Genomic DNA, 21069 nt, shown 5'->3' with positions numbered 1-21069 from the left:
ACGGTTTTGTTAGACATTCAGAGGACAGTCTTACTTCTCAGAATTGAAGATTCTTAGGAAACATTTCGCTGTCACCCCCACATACTGACAGCAGTCATTAACTAAAGTGCACTTGCCAAAGTCTCAGCCCTGATATTGTGTGGAGCCATACAAATATGCTAAATTCTGCAGATACAGTGTCAATCCAATGGTGTGCCAGTGTCTATTGGTTATCACTTCTGAAGCAGAGATCCTATTGAAATGATGAAACATGCATATGTATAAAGAAACTGTCTTCCAACAGAAACTTAGTGAACAAAAAGTCAAGGTCCTACAGGACCTGGGCTGAAGGATCATTACATGCAGTTGTGGACAATCCCCGGAGGCAGCAGACCCATGAGGAAATCCAACAATTAGCAAAGCAGATCACATTAAGAAAGTCTTTAATTTATAAGCAGAGAGCAAAGGGATTTCTCTTAACTGTGTATGCCTACTTAATTATCTCTAGCTCTTTCATTAAGGTCTTTACATTCTTTGCTTGCTTGGTGAGTCAAATCAAATCCATCAAAGAAAGGGAGAAAGAAACTAGTGTCTATTATTTTTTCTCAGCTGAAGCTGTTCATCCATGGGGGGAAAATTAACAACAGCGAAGATAAAAGGCCCTGGCAATCATTATTTTCTAAAAGAAACATAAAACATTAAGTTACTTACCATTAGGAACAGAGAAACATAAAATATTCAAAAAGGTGACCTATAATAACCACATGCATGCACATGCTCACTTTAATACCATGTCACAAACGATGGAGAGAGACAGAGAAGGAGCTCACAGAAGGGAGGAAAATGTGGGAGAGAAGGGATAAAGAGAAAAAGCAGACTAAGGGGAGATGGATGGATGGAGGCTGATGGATGGAGAGTAGAAATGGGAGAGGGCAGCTCAGGAGATCAACACGGCAGGAAGTCACTGATATTGGGCAAGACTGGCTATGGTTAGCAGAAGAGGGGTGAGTTGACACTTGTTCTCACTGCCCTTGGAAAACCTGGTTCATTTTCAATAGGCTTTTCCTCATAGGAAACAGTGTGTCTGTTTTTAGTTTCAAACTTAGAAATTTATTTTTTTTAAATGTTTAATGTTTATTTTTGAGAGAGAGAGAGGAGAGAGAAAGAAAGAGAGCATGAGCAGGGGAGGGGCAGAGAGAGAGGGAGACAGAATCCAAAGCGAGCTCCAGCCTCCGAGCTGTCAGCACACAGCCCGACAGGGGCTCAAACCCACACCGCGAGGTCGTAACCTGAACCAAAGTCAGATGCCCAACCAACTGAGCCACTCAGGCGCCCCAAAATTTATTTCTTTAGATGGAAGCTAATTTTTCTTGGAACTCCAAGAGGTTTATTATGAGTGTATTCCCCTGAACTCTTGAATAAATCTTTAAGTTTACTATACTGTCTATATCTGAAAGCCCTTTTGATAAGGTAAAGCTACCAGTTGGCCTTATTTGGGTCTTTTGAGAGATTGCTCCCTCATTTAATAGTGCCTGGTGGCTACAATCATAACCTTAGCATCTATCTCTTACCTTAGGATCCCTTTTTCAAAACTAGTTGGTCATAATAATGGAAACGTAAAAAGGAAAAGTCTTTAGGAGTTACTAATTTATGCTACCTTTCTTGAAATATATGGAATAGGGCTTGTCCCTTAAATATCAGAGTGGCTCACCTAGGAATGATACCCAGGTTTCATGTGCATTAAGCAATGGAGAGTCTGGTCCTAAGCACCAAATGTATGCAAAAATAGCCAAGCAATGATTTTATTTTGGGTGGATTCAGACCTCTTCTTTGGTGCTGTTTAGAAATCCTGGAGCTATAAAGGCAGGTCATTTTTTAAATGCACCATTCTTTATCTGAATAAGCATAAAGAGAAACACCTACACACAAAACTCCGCTCATTGATATTTATGCAGACACATCCAACAGAAGGTCTTTCCTGGAGTGATACAGTCAATAGATTAAGAGCATGGGGTCTGGACTCCAAAAGACCTGAGCTCCAGTTCTGCCTGAAACACCTGCTAACCCTGGGACCTTGGGCTGGTTGTCTAACAGTTTCCTGACCTGCAGAAGGGTGTTAACCAGAGTACTTACCTCCTAGGGTTGCTAGGATGAAATGAGACAATGTATGGAAAGAGATCAGCACATATAAGGATTCTCTACAAATTAGTTATTCTAATGTTTCATGTTTTCATCTCCATCCTAGAACCCAGAATTCACTTCTTCTACCCATCACTGATTTTCTGTACTCGAACCAAATGAACCTAGCGAATTCCACAAGAAAGACTTGTAAAATGCTCTTCCTGACACTCAAAAAGATTTGTATACTGTCATTGCTCTTTATATAATATTTAAGAAAAAATGTCCAACTTGCAAAAAATTAAATAACTTTTATATTAATATCACTAGAGAAACTGAAGAAAAAGCAATGGAAGCAAGTTGCATCTGTAGTCATTGTTTTCATCTTGCAGGAAGCGGAACAGACTAAAAGCAACAATGCACAGTTAGGGATGTGGGCTTGACTATCAGAAATATTGAATTTATTCATGTAATCTCTCTTTTCCCACTTATCAGCTATTCACAGATAAAAATGGGGGCAGAGAGGGAATCTTGTTAATTTTTTCCTGGCTGCTTCTATGCTCAGAAGTAAGCTGAACTTATGAACATTTTCCTAAACCCCACCCCTCCGAAGTCTCTGAAAGCTTGATAAGAAGGGATGTGACCATATATGCATTTTTAAAAATAATTTTCAGCAATCCTTTATGTCTATCTACTCGTTCTCACTGCTCTTCTGCAAAGCTGCTCCTTCTGGTCCTGGCAATTTGGCCCCAGAGAACATTTCTTAGAGAAAACACACACGTGCATATTCCTCTTAAAATCTAGTGGAAAAACCGTATTGTGGGAAGAAAGGGTAGCTGAGTAAGTTTCATCCCTGGTTTCCCAAATATTCTGCCTTATTGGCCCCCCAGGTCTCCTCATATTGTTAAAGCAAAAGTTCTCAGTCTTTTTTATTTGCAAAACGTATAATTACTAAACTTAGAGGGATGTAAAAGTCCTTTAGAAGCCCAAGTAGTGGCCTGGCTCTGAGTGTTATTAATCAATGAAAACTGCCCCTCATCTTTTTTCCCCAAGCATGAAGGACAGGACAAGACCAAGATGGTGCTGCCTAGTAAGTAACCCGTATTTGCTTCCTAACTTAGTGACTCTCCTGACTGTTTCAGATTCCATGTTTGATGGGGTGACGGACAGACCAATTCTAGACTGCTGCGCCTGTGGAACCGCCAAGTACAGACTCACATTTTATGGGAACTGGTCCGAGAAGACGCACCCAAAGGATTACCCTCGTGAGTAGAGTAGCTACTTTATGGATTGGGGGAAGGTGCGTGGTGAAGTTCTGTCTGTCTGTGGGATACACCAGCTGAAGTATGTCAGGTCTGCTCCCTTTTACCAGTTGACTCATGAAATGCACATTCCCATGAAGTGAATTCATCGAGGCTAGCAGAGATAACACTGGTATGCTTTTCACTTCTTTGCACTGCGTTGTTCTGATCTGTGATTTAACAAAAATATTCCTAAGGTCATGCTGCTTATCTTCAGGTCAAGCATGTGATAACCTCAGTCCCCCGCAAAGTGGCCTTCTCCATGAATTATACAATAGGCCTATATGTGCTGCTAATAGCTGCCAAAAGGGACCTGCTCTTGACTCTACAGATCAAGGTCAACAAATGTTCGGCATCCTCAAACATAATGTTGGTGATCTATCTGCACACCCTTTCCCTACTGGTATCTAGAATCCTTCATGACACCATGCTCCAGAGAGCCAAAACCAGTCCATAAGAGTTATCAGGAGGGCTCAAGCTTGCTATTTGGACACAGATCGTTCAGCAGGACCCTGCCAACTCCCTTTTCTCATGCCATTGTCTCAACAAACGCCTAGTATGCACCAGACACTGTGCTAAGGTCTAACGATATTATAGTGAACTAAAAGAGACATGACCCATGCAACTCAGAGATTAGTAGGGAGACAGACACTAATCAAATAATCACACACAAAACTGTGAAAATTCTAACAGTGAATAGTGGACTTACTGTGTGCCAAGCATTTTTACATACGTGATGTCATTAAACCCTCAGAATAACCTGTTTTTGTGGATGAGCTCACAGGATATCAGAGAGATATCATGACTTGCCCACAGTCAGATGTAAGCTAGTAGTGCACCCAAGATTCAAAAAGGGGTTTGCCAGCCTCCTTGCCCTGCCTCTTAATTGGACTCTGCCTTTAAGACCCAGTGACGTTCATTCTCTCCAAATGGGGGTGGCAGGATGTTGGTGTGTGGCACTGAGCTGATCTTTCTGTTCATTGTCTGTTTTATTGTTCATTTCACTCTGGAGTTGCCACAGCTGGGAAAGACGAGTGAGATGGGGAGAAAGAGATTCAAAGGAGGGATTTGAATCAGCCCCAAAAGAAGGGGGAACAAAGGGTATGTGGTTGGGACTCAAGTAGACCTGCTCCAGACCAGAGCCTCCATGGTCCCCAAGCAGCCCACCCAGCAGATACGTGGCAGATCCAGAGCCCTATTGCTTAATTTTACCCACATGTAATTAGGACTTGGGATCTTAGAGGCTCCTTACTAGTTTCTTCTTCTCACTCTGGGATCCAGCTTGATCTGCTTCAGCTGGTGTGGGAGACCTGCATGAACAAAGTTGGAATCTGCCTGGCGGGGAAGAAACCACTTGGAACAAATATGATGGAAAAAAATGTCCTCCAGTGCCTCCCATCCCCTAGCCCAGAGGAAATAAGATGTTAAGGGCCCATTACTTATCTTCGGTAACCCTAAGGAGCTTCTTGCTCTTTTCTGTTCTGACACTGTTATTGCCCAGAATTAAAAACAAAAACAAACAGCAACAACAAAAAAGGGACAGACCATTGTTTCTGGGCCTTTGGGCCAAATCAAGTACAAATCTGTATCAAATTTCAGTGGAGTTGTTGGGAGTTTCTTAATAAATAGAGCAGACATGTGTTCTAGATCCCTCAGGATTGTTCCAGTGTCAGATGTCAGGGTGTCTTAATTTTTGGTTGGAAAATTTGGTCACTAGGTACAGAGGAGGATGATCACATCAGACTGTAATTATTTCTTCAGGATTCTTCTCCGTCACAAAGAGAAGTCCTCCAGGACAAAAGCCAGGACATGCTCATCTTTCATGTAGTGCCTCGGGAGTGGCTTCCCGAGTACTGTGTGCTGATTGTTGAACTCAGGAGCATTCACTGTGACCTGGGAGGCAGATTTCTAGCCCACATCTAGTCACAATGGCCGACATGGATGAGGAATTGTAGGCCAGACCTTCCTTGGAGGGACAGGGATGGACTTCTATATATAAGCTCAGAGGATTGGAGCCAGTCAGAAGGGCACAGAGATGGTCTAATAAGAACTTTGAAAATTCAGTGCTGGCAAAAGTGATTTCTACTAATCTTAGGTAATAGGTGACTTTCTTTTGACTGCTCCAGGAATGATTTTGTCTTGATTAATCCACCCTTGCCATTAAGCCCAATTAAGCCACGATGCTTCCCAACAATAGTGGAAACTAATAGATATCAAGTCTCCCTTCCCTTCATTAATTACTTATCCAAAATACCACTTTCTCCACAAAGATCTCAGAGCAGCAATTCCCAAGCTTTTTCATTTCAAGATGCTTTTTACATGCTTAAAAATGAATGAGAACTTCAATATCCTTTTGCTGATATGGGTTGTGTCTATCACTATTCACCAAATCAAAAATTAAAACAAGTTTAAAATATGACTTTTTAATTAATTTAAAATGTAATGTATCAGGGCACCTGGGTGGCTCAGTCAGTTAAGCTTCCGACTTGGCTCAGGTTATGATCTCCGGGTTCGTGAGTTCGAGCCCTGCATCGGACTATGTGCTCACAGCTAGGAACCTGGAGCCTGCTGCAGATTCTGTGTCTCCCTCTCTCTCTGCCCCTGCCCTGCTCATGTTCTATCTCTCTCTCTCTCAAAAAATAAATAACGGGGCGCCCGAGTGGCTCAGTCGATTAAGCGTCCGACTTCGGCTCAGGTCGTGATCTCACGGTTTGTGGGTTCGGGCCTGCATTGGGCTCTGTGCTGACAGCTAGCTCAGAGCCTGTTTCAGATTCTGTGTCTCCCTCTCTCTCTGACCCTCCCCTTCTCATGCTGTCTCTCTCTCAGAAATAAGTAAAACATTTTAAAAAATTTAAAAAAAATAAATAAAACGTCACATATAATGAATTACCAAATAATAAACTCATTACATGTTAACATATTTTATAAAAATAACTATATTACCTAAAACAAAAGAAATTTAGTGAAAGAGCACCATTTCACATTTTTGCAAATCTCTTTAATATCCTGCTTAATTCAAAGACACCTAGAGTGTCATATTTGCCTCTGCATTCTCCCTGCTGTGGTGTGTCTTCTTAGTTGAAGTATATGAAGAAAATTCTATCTCACACAGATATGTAAATGGAAAAGGAAAGAATATTTTAATAACTTTTTCATTAATTACAGATGATCTTTTTTGATACTACACCAAAACTCTACAAATGGTAGTTTCTTTTCTTTCTTTTTAATCTTTATTTATTTTTGAAAGAGAGAACACAAGCAGGGAAGGGCAGAGAGAGAGGGGTACAGAGGATCCTGAAGCAGGTTCCGTGCAGACAGCATAGAGCCCAACGGGTTTCAAACTCACGAACCACGAGATCATGTCCTGACATTTACCTGACTAAGGCTTCCCAGGCCCTAAGCACATGGTAGTTTCTTAAAGGATAATTACAGTGTAGAATATGAAACACTGTCAGGGAACTTGTACTCTGTTACATTAAAATACATTGCTTTACTTTGCACTTTGGATGGATCTTTTACAAATGAATGATTTTGTAACACCATACATTGGTCGTTTTAAAAACCTTAACTTACTGAGTTATGCCGATGGTCCACATGTTGAGATATTTCATTATACAATCTTGAAAATCATGTTCATTAATATCGTTTTAAGAAAAGTGCTGAAGTATTGGAAAGTTATCAAATTCATAGTAACAGACACAAGTTTTCCAAAATTCTAAGTTTTGCTTGAAAGTTCAAATTTTATCATTGGCAACAGATACTGTCGGTTGTTTTCCTTGAAATGACAGGCTCACTTCATTTTTGAGAACATGTCTGTCGCATTCTCCAGCCTGAATAACCATAATCTGTCTGTCACTTGTTCTTTCTTTTCTTTTTTATGTTTAAAAAAAGTTTAATGTTTATTCTTGAGAGAGAGAGAGAGAGAGAGTGTGTGTGTGTATGAGCAGGGGAGGGGCAGAGAGAGAGGGGGACAGAATCTGAAGCAGGCTCCAGGCTCCAAGCTGTCAGCCCAGAGCCCCATGCAGGGCTCGAGCTCACAAACTGTGAGATCATGACCTGAGCCGAAGTTGGACGCTTGACCAACTGAGCCACCCACGTGCCCCTGTTACTTGTTCTTTCAAGTAAAAATGATGTTTAGGAAAATAAGTGTCCAGTCCATCTTGCACCTCCAGCAATGCAGAAGAGCACTTATTTACACAAGACAATCACAGCACCTGGGTATCTACGGAAGTGCTTTATGCACGGTTTCCCAGTTAGTCACATGGAATAGGAAGAAAAACGTGTACTCAGAAGGTACAGAGATTTCATAAAATTAATAATTTGTACTGTTTCATCTAAAACATTCTTCGGTGAAACTGACTCTTTAAATGGTTTATTGCAGGGGTGCCTGGGTGGCTGTCGGTTAAGCAGCTGGCTTTGGCTCAGGTCATGATCTCACAGTTCATGAGTTCAAGCCCTGTGTCAGGTTCTGAGCTGTTAGCTCAGAGCCTGGAGCCTTCTTCAGATTCTGTGTCTCCCTCTCTCTCTGACCCTCCCGTGCTCACGCTCTCTCTCTCAGAAATAAATAAATGTTTAAAAAAAATTTAATGGTTTACTGCAGTTTCTGGCATTGAGCACACTGCCAGCAGTTCAGGGTCACTGCTTTGGTGGGCACTAAGTGACAGCAGTTTCACTCAGCACTGCTTTGCACCATTGAGGTGAATGTCAACATGTTGCAAAAGAAGATGTCTTAGTATTGCTGTGAAAATAGTTTGCACCTCATAGATGCCCTGCAAGGGCCTCAGGGTACCCAGAGGCCTGTAGACCACGCTTTTGAGAACCTCTGCAATAGGATAACATAGCAACCTAGGGTGTCTGACCTTCAGTTTGGGGTAACTTGCCCTTGAGAATTCACATCAGGCTCTACAAGAGGATTGGGCAATGCCCTTGTGTTTTGTACATTTTCTCAACAACTATACAAGTTGGTTCATTCCAAATGCTGTTTCTGGGGTTCCACTTCATAGAGAACCAAGTACTCTGCATCAACAACACTCTGCCCCCTACCTCTCTGAGAGGCTAGTTGAGGTGAAATAAGGAAGGGCAAGGGAACGGACAGCCCCAATGACTTCTGACATTCCCTCTCTATTGTAATGCCATAAATCTCTGCTGGCCATCTGGAAATAGCAAAACCCTTTTAAAACACCCCCAACTGGGTAGTTTCTAGAAATCCATTTTAAGGCTGAATCGTGCAAGTTTTACCTCCTAATTTTATAAGTGGGGGGGGTTTTTAAACTCTTAAGCACAAAGTTAAGGGCTCAGATCACATAGCCAGAGTCTCAGAAACAAAATCAAAGCTCAGGCCTTCTGATTCCCTTTTGCCTCTTCTGGGGGCTGTCGCAAGGCTGTCTTCTCTCTTTTGCAGTAAAATTAAATGTCTTATATACAAAGCATCTTTTAACCAATGTGGACTCAACATTCCATGCTCATGGATTGAAAGAACAAATATTGTTAAAATGTGAATACTGCCCAAAGCAATCTACACATTCACTGCAATCCCAATCAAAATTGTACCAGCATTCTTCTCAAAGCTAGAACAAATAATCCTAAAATTTGTATGGAATCACAAAAGACCCCGAATCACCAAAGTTATATTGAAGAAGAAAACCAATACAGGTGGCATCACAATTCTAGACTTTAACCTCTACTACAAAGCTATAATCATCAAGACAGTATGCTATTGGCACAAAAACAGACACATAGACCAATGGAATAGAATAGAGAACCCAGAATTGAAACCACAAATGTATGGCCAACTAATCTTTGACACAGAAGGAAAGAATATCCAATGGAAAAAAGACAGCCTCTTTAACAGATGGTGTTGGGAGAACTGGACAGCAACATGCAGAAGAATGAATCTAGACCACTTTCTTACACCATACACAAAAATAAAGTCAAAATGGATGAAGGACCTGAATGTGAGACAGGAAACCATCAAAACCCTAGTGGAGATTTTGACCTCAACTTCAGCAATTTCTTACTCGACACTTCTCCAAAGGCAAGGGAATTAAAAGCAAAAATAATCCAGTGAAGAAATGGGCAGAAGACATGAATAGACACTTCTCCAAAGAAGACACCCAGATGGCCAACAGACACATGAAACAATGCTTAACGTCACCATCATCAGGGAAATATAAATCAAAACCACTCAAAATACCACCTCACACCAGTCAGAGTGGCTAAAATAAGTAAATAAGGAGACTATAGATGCTGGCGAGGATGTGGAGAAACAGGCACCCTCTTACACTGTTGGTGAGAATGCAAACTTGTGTTCCTGCTCTGGAAAACAGTGTGGAGGATCCTCAAAGAACTAACTGTAGAACTCCCCTATGACTCAGCAATAGCACTGCTAGGAATTTACCCAAGGGACACAGGAGTGCTGACGCATAGGAGCACATGTACCCCAATGTTCATAGCAGCACTTTCAACAATAGCCAAATTATGGAAAGAACCTAAATGTCCATCACCTGACGAATAGATCAAGAAGATGTGGTTTATCTATACGATGGAATACTACATGGCAATGAGAAAGAATGAAACCTGACCATTTGTAGCAACGTGGATGGAACTGGAGGGTATTATGTTAAGTGAAATAAGTCAGTCAGCAAAAGACAGATACCATATTTTTTCACTCATATGTGGATCTTGAGAAACTTAACAGAAGACCATGGGGGACAGGAAGGGGGAAAAAGTTACAGAGGGAGGGAGGCAAACCACAAGAGACTTAAATACTAAGAACATATTGAGGGTGGATGGAGGCTGAGGGAGAGAGGAAAGTGGGTGATGGGCCTTGAGGAGGGCACTTGCTGGTAAGAGCACTGGGTGTTGTGTGGAAACCAATTTGACAATAAGTTATATTTTAAAAAAACTTTGGACAGAAAATGAATTTAAAAAAATAAAATAAATGTCTTCTACACAAAGCATCTTTTAAGCATCTGCTGTACCAATGTGGACTCAACAGATACCAAATTCCAAACAGCTTTGTCCCACTGTACACAGACCTACTCCTTAGAGATCCTAACTGAGAAGTCAGAAAGAGGAGGTCTGGATTCACTGAGCCTGGACAGAGTTCCAGAACCCTGGAGTGTTGGGAGAAGTGCAAGCCCCACCACCACCAGTGTCTGTCTTCAGCAGTGCCCAGAGGCCATCCAGGAGGTTATGTCTTTTAAAGAAACATGGTGACCAGGCAGGGTAACTTCAGAGGGATGTCCCAGCGGCTGGAGACATAGTCAGTCTTTGACAGGGGAGTGAGAGTTGCCTAACAGATGCTAATTCTCTTTGCTCCCTTGCTCTAAACACAGTTCCAAGGTTTTCTGACAAATGCTTCCACCCTGTAGAGATCCTGTAATGTCCCTTTACAATGTAAACTGCGTAACTCCCCCCGTTTTTAATATGGTTTTGATTTTAACACTGCTTAACAGATACATATTGATGAAAAGAACATTTTTTCCAGGAGCTAATTTTTTTTTTCATTTGACTACACATTGCCTAAAATATGAACTTGGCCACTGGGAAATATACTCTACAGAATCAAAGTTAATACCATGATGAAACTCAGCCATCTTTTCCATTGGGTCATGTTATTTAACAATTCTTAGCTATTAAATCTAATCACATCAAAGAACACCATTACCAACCCTTGGCAACTACTCTCATTTCTTCATATGGTCATCCACATACAGAGTTTCACATTTGGAAACATTGCATCCTACTTTGTGCACTCGGTTTGATTTCCATAGTTCTAATTTGCTCTAAACCACTTATCTAACTGTCCTTTTATTGAACATCTAGGTGATGTCAGGTTGTTTGCTAACATAGAAAGCTACAATAAAAAAAACTTTATGGCAAAGTCTTCTTCCACCCTTCCGCCTTTCTTTGAATCATTTCCTTGAAATAATTTCCCAAGAGTAAGACTACCAGATCAAAGGATATGGACTTTTTTGACTCTTGGGACATTTTCCTGGATTCTTCTCCAAAACATTTCTATCAACTCGCCATGTTACCAATAATGAGTAAATATATCTCTTTCTCCCTGGCCTCCTCAGCATTTAACTAAACATTTTCTGTTTGGGTTTTGCCAATTAATGGTTATAAAAAATTAATCTTGTTATCTTAAATTGGCATTGATTTAATTACTAACATACTTGAATCTTTCTTCGTGCTTATTGTATTTGCCTTTAAAACCACTAGGGCATTGATAGGAATCAAATCTGATTTTGCTCATTATCTCTCCAGTACCTAGCCCATAGACAATGCCAGACAGGCACACTGAAAGCCTCGAAGGAAGGAAGGAAGAAAAGGAAGGGAGGGAGGGAGGGAGGGAGGAAAAGCAGTTATGAAATGAGCAAGGAAGAGAGTGTAGGGAGATGAACAGTGAGAAGGTACTGAAGAGACTGCGGCAGGAGAGAGAGGACCCTATATGGTGGCTAAGTAGGGAGCAGATTAGATGGTGCTGGTGGTTATTAGAAGGTGGGTTAGGAGGATATTTAGTGATGTTACTAGCTCGGACTAAGGCAGCAGACATGTGATAGAATGAATGGATGGACTTGAAGTATCTTTTAGAGGTAGATTCTGTCATGGATTCAGGGCAGAGGAGTGACAGAGGAAAACATCAAAACTGACGAGCCAGGTTTCTGGCTTGGAAGTAGAAGTACTCTTCTTCTTAAAATATTCTTCAGTGTTATTGTCTCTCTATTTTTATGAGTGATTGTGAAATCATTTTATCAAATTCTGTAAAGGATCCTGTCAGAATTTTAAATGGGATTCCATTTAATCCCTAAATTACTTTTGGGAGAATTGTTAGCTTTATAATATTTAGCTTGCTTAGTTTCTTCCCATTTATGATTAAGACAATTTGTGGGTTTCCGCAGCTCAGTGTCTAGAACAGTGATGAGTCACAGGTGGACCATGGGCCTCCTCTGGATCTGACTTCAGAAGCAAAATGAAACATTTAATAAATAAGCCCACTCCTTCCTACCATCCCAGGGAAATCCCTCTCCAAGCAGAATAATTGTGCCCATCAGCGCCCCCCAGTGGATCAGCCACCAGGCTGACTATGAATAGAGTATGTCACCAGGAATTAGAATTTGGTACCAAGTACAGGTGTAATGATACACAGTTTTGGTGTACGACGGGGCAAAAGAGAAAGGGATAAATCGCTTCTTTCCACTTTTTGTCCTCTCTACCCTCCATCTCTCTGGGAAGTCTTATTTAACAGCTCGCTGTTTTCTGCACTGGGCATGGGGAAGGAAAGTCAGTTAATCAGGTCTTCCAGTTAAACGTGGCAGGTTGAATGCAATCCTTAATTTCTGATCTTTCCTTAGACTCCACAAATATAGCGCTAGAGGAATAAAAAATAAATCAACTCACAATACAAGACAGGAGGAAAGAAGGCCATACCATACAAGAGATGTGGCCAAAATCTGGGGAGCTGGAGAGGTGGCAGCTGTCAGCAGAGCAAAGAGAGATGGATCCAGTACCCCCAGAGAGGGTGACACATAGGAACCAAGCCAACTGATTGCACAGAATCCAGGAATAACCTCAAGAGCCAAGTGTCCAGGACAATGAACAAAAAGCATAACATCATGAAATTTTAGAATAGTGGGGATAGGAACCACCCTAAAAGCATCCAGAAAAACATACAACAAGAAAAGAATAAGACCACTTAAAAATAACACAAAGGCTATAAAATAATGGGGCAGTGCCAAATGTCAAACTTAGGGTTATAAATTCTGAGGGCGGAGGGGTGGTGGGACCCTTTTTGCTCAGCCTGAAGACCAGGCTAAGATAGAGCAGCTCTTATGTCCAAGTGCTAGCTGAGTTTCTTTCTGAGTCTCTTTTTCATTGAAGTCTCTTCATTTTATTTTGGTAAGAGAGTAGGTAATAGGATATTTCTGCCTTTGTATTTACAGAATTTGTTCTGTTTGTTTTTTCATGGCCTCATATAGATTTACTTGAGAAATGCTTTTTTCTTATTCCACCTCAGGTGCTGAAAGATACGTTATTTATTTCACGGCACATGAGCATCCTTGGTGCATTCAAGGCCTCTCCAGCTTTATTTGTTTTTGTTACATTCCATTTACCCCACATGTGATTGCTGTCATAATAGAATATTTCTGCCATCTTTTTTTATATTTCCTGATTATGATTTCTTTTTGTTTCTTCTTTAACCACTTCTTTTCGCCCCATTATGGCTGCGTTAAGTTTTCTTCTGCCGGTTTAAACGTTATTTGATTCATTTCATTTTTGTTGTGCTTGTGGTGGTTGCCTTTAATTTAAAACACATACTTCTGCTGATTTATCTGCATTGATTTCATAAACATTTCAGTATTTGTCTTCCCCTGAACAAAACAAGAACGTTAGCATGCTCTCAGATTCCTTTCGTCTCCACCGTCCCTCTACCCAAGCACACATTCATATTGATTATTTTCTAGGATGGCTTTTAATCTCCCCTTTATCTCTGTGTCTCTGGTAGTCCCAGTCTCTGTGTTTTTGAAGTTTCCCAGTGTTGAGCTCAGAGGAGTAAGGAGTGGATGCTAATTCACCATCTCATCAAGAACTAGCAAGAAACTTGCAGAGGTTTTTGTTTACGGTGTTCAATCCATTTAATTCTTGGCAATATCTATACTTCCTGCTGTATTATGATAAGTTTAATTATGTTTATGATGTTTCAGGCTGTACCACTTTACCATTTCTTTTAAATTTTTCACATTCTGATAATGGGGTCTTAACACCTTGATCTAAACTTGTGTACTTATCATTTCTTCTTGATTTTTTAACAGATTGTTTTCTATTTTTGCTAGGTCTTTGGAGCCCGTAGACATAATGTCATTATAGTCTCATTATTAGCTCTGACTTTCAACATTACATAATTAATGTAATTAGCTGGCTTTAATAACTCTTGCCTTAAATTTAGTCGTGGCTGAAACCCCACCTGCTTTTCCTTCACGTTAATTAATTAATCTTTTCAGTGCTTTTTAAATTTGTTTTTTTCTTATTTTTAGACTTTGTAAGCCCTTTAAAGATTTTCCAGTAAATCACTGTGTCTATCCAACTGGAAGCACTTTTATGGTTTTTTTTTTTTTTTTTTTTTGGTTTTTGGTTTTTGTTTTTTTTTTTTTTGGTTTTGGGATTTTTCTTTTTTTGGTTTTGGCCAAGGGTGCTCCATTCCTCCATCTTCTTTTGCACCTTCTCCTATCTCTCTCCGCTCTAAATGTTTCCCCCTAGTGCATTTCTCGCTCTCTGTTTAGTTTCCTATATCATCCGGGGGCACGCTGTACCTGTGTTATCATTGTTTGCTCCTTCCTACTCCTTCCTCCCATAATGAGCTCTCCTGAAATAGGTATATTTAAAAAAACAGATTGCACCTATTCTCTAACTTCTGCATTTGTTCTCATTTCATTCCGTGGTTTACTGCTTCCACAGCCTCACCCCCACCTCACCCTGCATCCAGGCTCTTAATTCACAGTTCTGCTCTCATACAGCCAAACATTTTTAATAGTTCAAAATCATTTCTCCCCTTTTTACTAATGTTTCCTTGAGTGATGATTATGACCGCTACTTCTGAAACCTTTGCCTCCTACTATTTTATTGTCATTTAAATGGGACTTGAAATTGGAAGGTGCTGGCCTCTCGCACCGCCTCCCTCCTGGAAGTCCACGAACTATTTCTCGGGCATATCCTTTCTTAAATAAGACATGCCTGCACTGGATTGACCATAGAGTATTATATATTAGATAAAGTATTACTGTCCTTGTGTTTATCAAGGTAAAGTTTCATTACCAATGATAGGGGTAAATTGATTTATTGATAACTTATTTGCCATTTACTCCTGCTGGTTAGGAGTTCAAAGAGCACGTAGTTCCTGCATCTCATTCATGCAGCCTAAATGGCCACCTGTTTGGAACTGATCTGAGGAGGAAGAAAGATCGGATTTATTGGCAAGTCATGGATCGGTTATTTCGTAAGCTCTAATGCAACCAGTTCCCCTGGTAAAATGGGTGTGATTAACACGTAAGCATGACACCAACCCATGCATCTTTCATGTAGGATTTCCTTCAGACCTCTCTGCCAATACCTGTGTGCCAATTCCAAGAAATGCATACTTTAATAATAAAGGTTTCATTTTCCCTTTGCATGAAAATATTCTAAACTCCGAAAAGCTTTATGAAATTATAGGAGAGGGAATATACAAAGTCCATTAAACAAAAGCATTATGTGTGGTTACCCAGGAATTTGCACACAAAACTCTGCTACAGCTCATGGCATTTATGCGCTTAAGTTTTCCAAACAACAGAGTTGAAAAATAGACCCTCAAGAATGATTTCAAGCCAAGAAAGGGCAACTATTTATAATCACGAGTGGGGCTTTTTGCAAAGGTCTGTGCCAGGCACTACAGTCCTGGCAAACGTCCCTCCCAATTTGCAAGAACTCTACTGTTTGGGGCTGGAACTGAAGCATAAGAACAAAGAAATACTTGCAGCTTTTTCCGAGCCTCAGTGAGAGTCAGAGCGAAAGAACAAACGTGTAACAGGACAAAGGATATAGGAAATCACAGCACAAGCAGCCTTGCCTTATTGCCTTATTTTTAGTAAAAAGGATTAGTAAGGGCCACCCTGCAGTAAAGCGGATTGCCTGTGATCAGGGAGTAGGATGGTTGTAATCTCTTTACTGTACCACTGAGTTGATTGATTAAATTAAAGTTGTGCGTCAAATGCCCCCAGAACATCTTGGAGCCCTTTGGTCTCTGTATATTCATGTGATTCTAATGACCTTCCATTGGAAGGGAAAAGTGTGTGCTACCTGTAGGGAACCCATGAAGAAAGGCTGGAGAGGAAGCCAACCCTTTTCACAACCACCAGCAAGAGTTTAATTAAACTCTCTTGAACATAATAAGCTTGGTTCAATTTAAGAGCAACATGTGCCATGTTGCCCTACACACAGAGCTTCCCAGGGTCTTGCAGCTCCAGTGGGAAGAACAATGCAAAGCAGAAGGCTTTCTCCTCACATCTGGCTCCTCGAAATGGGCTAAGAGGCTTTCTGGAGGCTTTTGCTGACTGGGACAGTTAGTGTTTACAGATGTGAGTGGCTTTCAGTCATTGAATGCAAATTGCGTTTGCTTTGTTGCACACACCCTGGGAAAACCAAGAGGAAGAAGAGGAATAATGTTCCTCTATCCGCCCACCCACATTGAGATTCAGGGCACAGTCCTTTCAGGTTTATTGGGTCCCTAAGCAACCTTTGAAGAGAGCGGTACATCTGTCCGCCTGTCCCTGCTGCAGCGGACACGGATTCATTTGGCTTGGCTTTTCAAGCTTCTGGTTCCATCTTTGGTCCATTGACTGAACGTTTAGGTAAACATATCTTGCCTGCAGACCTGAGTGGTGACCCAGCTCCTGGGCTATTGCTGCCTTCCTCTTAAACTTTGATCTGTATTCTGAAGGCAAGCTCATCAGAAAAAAGAAAAGTGAAAGAGGGCTAGCTCTCAATGTGAAGGCTAAAAGCCAGAAAAATAAGCTAAAGCAGGAGGTGGGAGAGAGCAGTTTCCTGCTGGAATAGGGAATCTCGGCACCAAATATCAGAACACTGTGAGAGCCGAAAGAGCATTTCTGTGGTGAGAAACACTATCAGCCAGGTTTCTCTTGCCCCAAAAGACTGGCCAGTGGTCAGTGTTCTGCTAAAAAGCAACGTATACCGCATACAGTCTGAACCATCATGGACCTGGGAGTCAGATCCCACTTGGGGTCTTGAATCTGACACTTAGCTATAGGACCTTATGCAAATTGCTTAACCTGTCTGTGCCTCAGTTTGCCCGTTTGTCAAACAGGAATAATCAAAGCACCTACCTCATGAAGCTACGTTGACTATGGGCCAGGAATCAAAGTGAAGCTCCTCTATTCACTTGGAATAAATTCCCTTAGGACCTTGGAAAAGACACCGACTGACCTTTCAAGCTCCCATTTTTATGCAGTAAAACCAAAATCTACATCACTGGATTCTTGTAGGGGTAGATGAGTTAATATCCTAACAACCCTTTAAAAAAGCTCAGCATCTAGTGAAAGCTCACAAACTGTTAGTCATGATTATTTTTAAATGAGATAACTCATAAATGGGTTTTTGCTTAGTATCAGATACACAGCAAGTTCTGTGTTAACTGTGGCTATCAGATGCGTATTTCTGACCCTGCCGTTATTCTCACCCACATTTCGCAGCCTTTAAATAAGGACTTAGCTCTGATCTCATGTTGAAATCTTGGACATAGCCTCTCATCTGATTGGCTCCCCTCACCTGGTGAGAGTTTCCTGAAGTTTCCACCTGGCCTCTAAATTCTCTTCATGTCTTAGACAGAGAGAGGGATGGGTTCCATATACATTTTGTCCGTAACTTTACAAATACTGATAAAGATGAATAGCCCCAAACTTAAAATTCAGAGATACTTGGGGCACCTGGGTGGCTCAGTCAGTTAAGCGTCTGACTTCAGGCCAGGTGATGATCTCATGGTTTGTCAATTCAAGCCCCACATCTGGCTCTGTGCTGATGGCTCGGAGCCTGGAGCCTGTTTCAGATTCGGGGTCTCCCTTTCTCTCTTTGCCCCTCCCCCACTCACACTCTGTCTCTCTCTCTCTCACACACAAAAATAAACATTAAAATTCAAAGATACTTTACAAAAGATCTTTTACTGCAGATAGCCCAACCAACAGTGAGGAAATAGTTTGCATTTGCCACACTTTTCCCCCTCAGAAAGGAATTCAGTAACAAATACAACATACATTTCACAATCAGCCAGGCTAACACATGGAACTAGTCAGCTAATCTTGATTACAAGTTAGTATTTACTGACTTGTATCTTTGTAAATAAGCTAAGGGAGGTAGACAGAGTTTGAGATTTATGTGTTCTGTGATTTCTGTTGATCAAGACCAGTTTTACTTGGTTTCTCTCCCCTCTCCCCATCTCCCCCTACAAGCACACATAAAAAAAATTCTTAGGTAGAATTTGCCTCAGAGTATACAAGGGCCTGAGCAACACCCACCTAGAAAAGCAAAGCTGGGGTGAGATAAGGAAACCACCTGGCTGTTGAGCTCAAAAGTCTCCTGGGGTCCACAGCATCCCTTGCAATCCTTGTAATGACATCAAAGAAATGTCACATAGGACAGGCTCTAAACCCTCTCTAAAACCTACCTTAGTTAAGTGCATCTTACTTTCTTTAATCCGTGAAATATGGAAAACTCTCTCATATTCTCCTCAGTTTGGGGGCGTGAAATGATAATTAGCATCTTCAGGGTACTCTGTATGCTAAAAATAACATTGGACCAACTTCCTAGATGATCCTTTCCCTTACCTCCTATGTCCTGTTGTCCTCTTTGCTTTTTCCTCACCTTCTACGATAGTGCTGTACTAGAACCCCGGAGAAAAGCATTGGAGTTGGTCGAGACCATCACTGTATCCCCAGCTCCACCAGAGTGTCTGATATAGAGCTAGTGCTTAATACATGCTATTCAATGAGCTTGCGACAAAAAATCTTCCCGATTAAAAAAAAATACTCTTACTACTTGAAGCAGTCACAGGAAGGGGGATGTGTAGGTTCTAAAAATCTTAGTAAGGTTACTCAGAATCATATACACAAAACTCTGCTGAAGCGAACAGCGTTTATGTGCTTAAAGTTTTCCAAACAATGAGTGGAAAATAGACCCTGAAGAATTGTTTATGCCAAATAAGGCTGACTATTCATGGTCATGACTGAAATTGCTGCATGTTTTCTGCCAGCCACTGCATTCCTGCCAAATATCCTCCCAATTTGCAAGGATTCTTGGGTTTCACATTGGAAATGAACCAGCAAAATGCCTCTTCAACCCAACTTACTTGGGCCTTCTTCTTCATCAGTACTTGTTTAGGCATCCTGAGTAGAGCAGCATCCTAACTCTTTTCAGTGCTTATTTAGGTTGACAAAGTGACATGGATTTTCAACCAAAGAGCACAGAAACAAGTTAACAGAGCTGTGATGTCAAATTTGGGTTCTGAACACACAACACTTGGAAAGTGGCTCATGCTACTTCCATGCCAGGAGCACCAACTAAGAGGTTGTCAGTCAGATACTTTTGTCAGCCAAGGCAAGAAATCAACTCCCCATCCTGGTAGCTGGTGAGCCAAAACATGCAGAAAAAAGGGGAAAAAAAGCAAAAAAACTGGCAGACCGAGTCTTAGGTTTGCTAATCGTAGCTACTAGGGGGTACATGCTTGAGGAATAACCCGCAATGAAGAGCACTTTCAGGCAAACGTGCTCCTTAAAGATGAGCCTGCTGAAGACCCTCAGGACTGTTTTCAAATTCAGTGCAGCCTCCCCCTCCCCCCCAGCATACTGGCACCAGTGATTTTCCTTGTTTGGAAGAACTGTCAGGAGTTAAACAATCCACCATTGTCCCACTTCTAACAAGGCCGACACGCCTAATGGTAAAGAGTGGTTTCTGGAGCCAGACTAAATCCTGCCTCCACCATTTACAGTTCACAAGATGCTAGGCATACCACTTAATTAAACTATCTGTGTCTCAGTTTTCTTTTCCATAAAGTGGGAATGATAACAATACTAACTTCACAGGATTCTTGAGAGGATGAAATGGATTAATATATGTAAAGAGCTTAGAAGAGTTTGGCATATATGAAGTGCTATATAATTGTTGGCTACTATTATAATTCATTTTGTGCGGTTCAGTTCTTGCCTTGAACCCCAGTTCTCATACTTGGGTCTCAATCTGTAGGCATTCATTGATTCCATAGATCTTTAGGAACTGCCTACCATCTGGCCGACCTTGCCCTTAAGGTGGACTTGTTCCCCAGTGAGATTCATGTAGGAGCCCTCACTGCCCCCAGGCCCCCCCTGGGACGAAGTTCTTCCCTTGTTCCGAGCAATCCTTCCAAGCCCTGGAATTCTGCCTCTTAGAGCAGCCAGACCTGCTTGATGCCCATTGTCTCTGGTCTCTTCTAATAGCAGGAGCTCCCCGGCCTGCCTGCTCACCTCCACTTCCAGTCTCTCTGTCTCATCTTTCAGCTCACTGCCTGGTCTGGTCTTGATTCTGGCAGCACCCTGGAAATGTGTTCAAGCAATGAATAAATTATTCAATGCTTTATTTCCCTCCAGGAAAGAATAGGAAGCCAGACCTTATTGAGTCAGAAGAATTCCTGCTGCCCCTTTACTGCAATAATTTAATCTCTTAAGAAGTTCAGAAAAAAAGAAACCCAAAAACAAAAACCTAAGGAAATAATATCCCTCTAACCATAAACTATCCCTCTTCATCAAGAGAAAACAGACTTTTCCTGCTTAGAATGGCACAAACAGAACTCTTTCATTTCACCAGAGCTCCAGGGAATAATAGGCCACCAGCTGCCACCTTGGGCTGCAGGTTTCGGGAACTTGGAAAGGGGAATTTTCCATCCTGATTATTGCCTTTGCGGTGTTCTCAGCTGCCAGCACATGGTGGTGGGCGTGCGTGTGAGCCAACTTTTGTGTTCCTAAATAATAAGGCTGAGATGCTGTCCTCCTTTGCTACAGAGCCCTGGCCACCCATCTATCAACCGACCCTGGCCACCCATCCATCAACCAACCCTGGCTACCCATCCATCAACCAACTTGCCTCCATGCAC

General features: G+C 41.5%; 1 protein-coding gene across 2 annotated transcripts in view; it reads left to right on the top strand.

Annotated features, from left to right (window-relative positions):
- The window catches only part of SPON1 (spondin 1), a 263826-nt gene that overhangs the window by 109601 nt on the left and 133156 nt on the right, over positions 1-21069 (top strand). For both annotated transcript variants that reach the window (XM_039251833.1, XM_039251832.1), the window contains exon 5: positions 3240-3362. In XM_039251833.1, the coding sequence (XP_039107764.1) occupies positions 3240-3362 (123 nt within the window). The remainder of the gene's footprint in view (positions 1-3239; positions 3363-21069) is intronic.

This window comes from Hyaena hyaena, unplaced genomic scaffold (genome assembly GCF_003009895.1).
Source record: "Hyaena hyaena isolate Hyena2069 unplaced genomic scaffold, ASM300989v1 scaffold_401, whole genome shotgun sequence".
Taxonomy (NCBI): Eukaryota; Metazoa; Chordata; class Mammalia; order Carnivora; family Hyaenidae; genus Hyaena; species Hyaena hyaena.
Note: the sequence above shows the minus strand (reverse complement) of the source record. Positions and strands in the feature narration are given on the sequence as shown.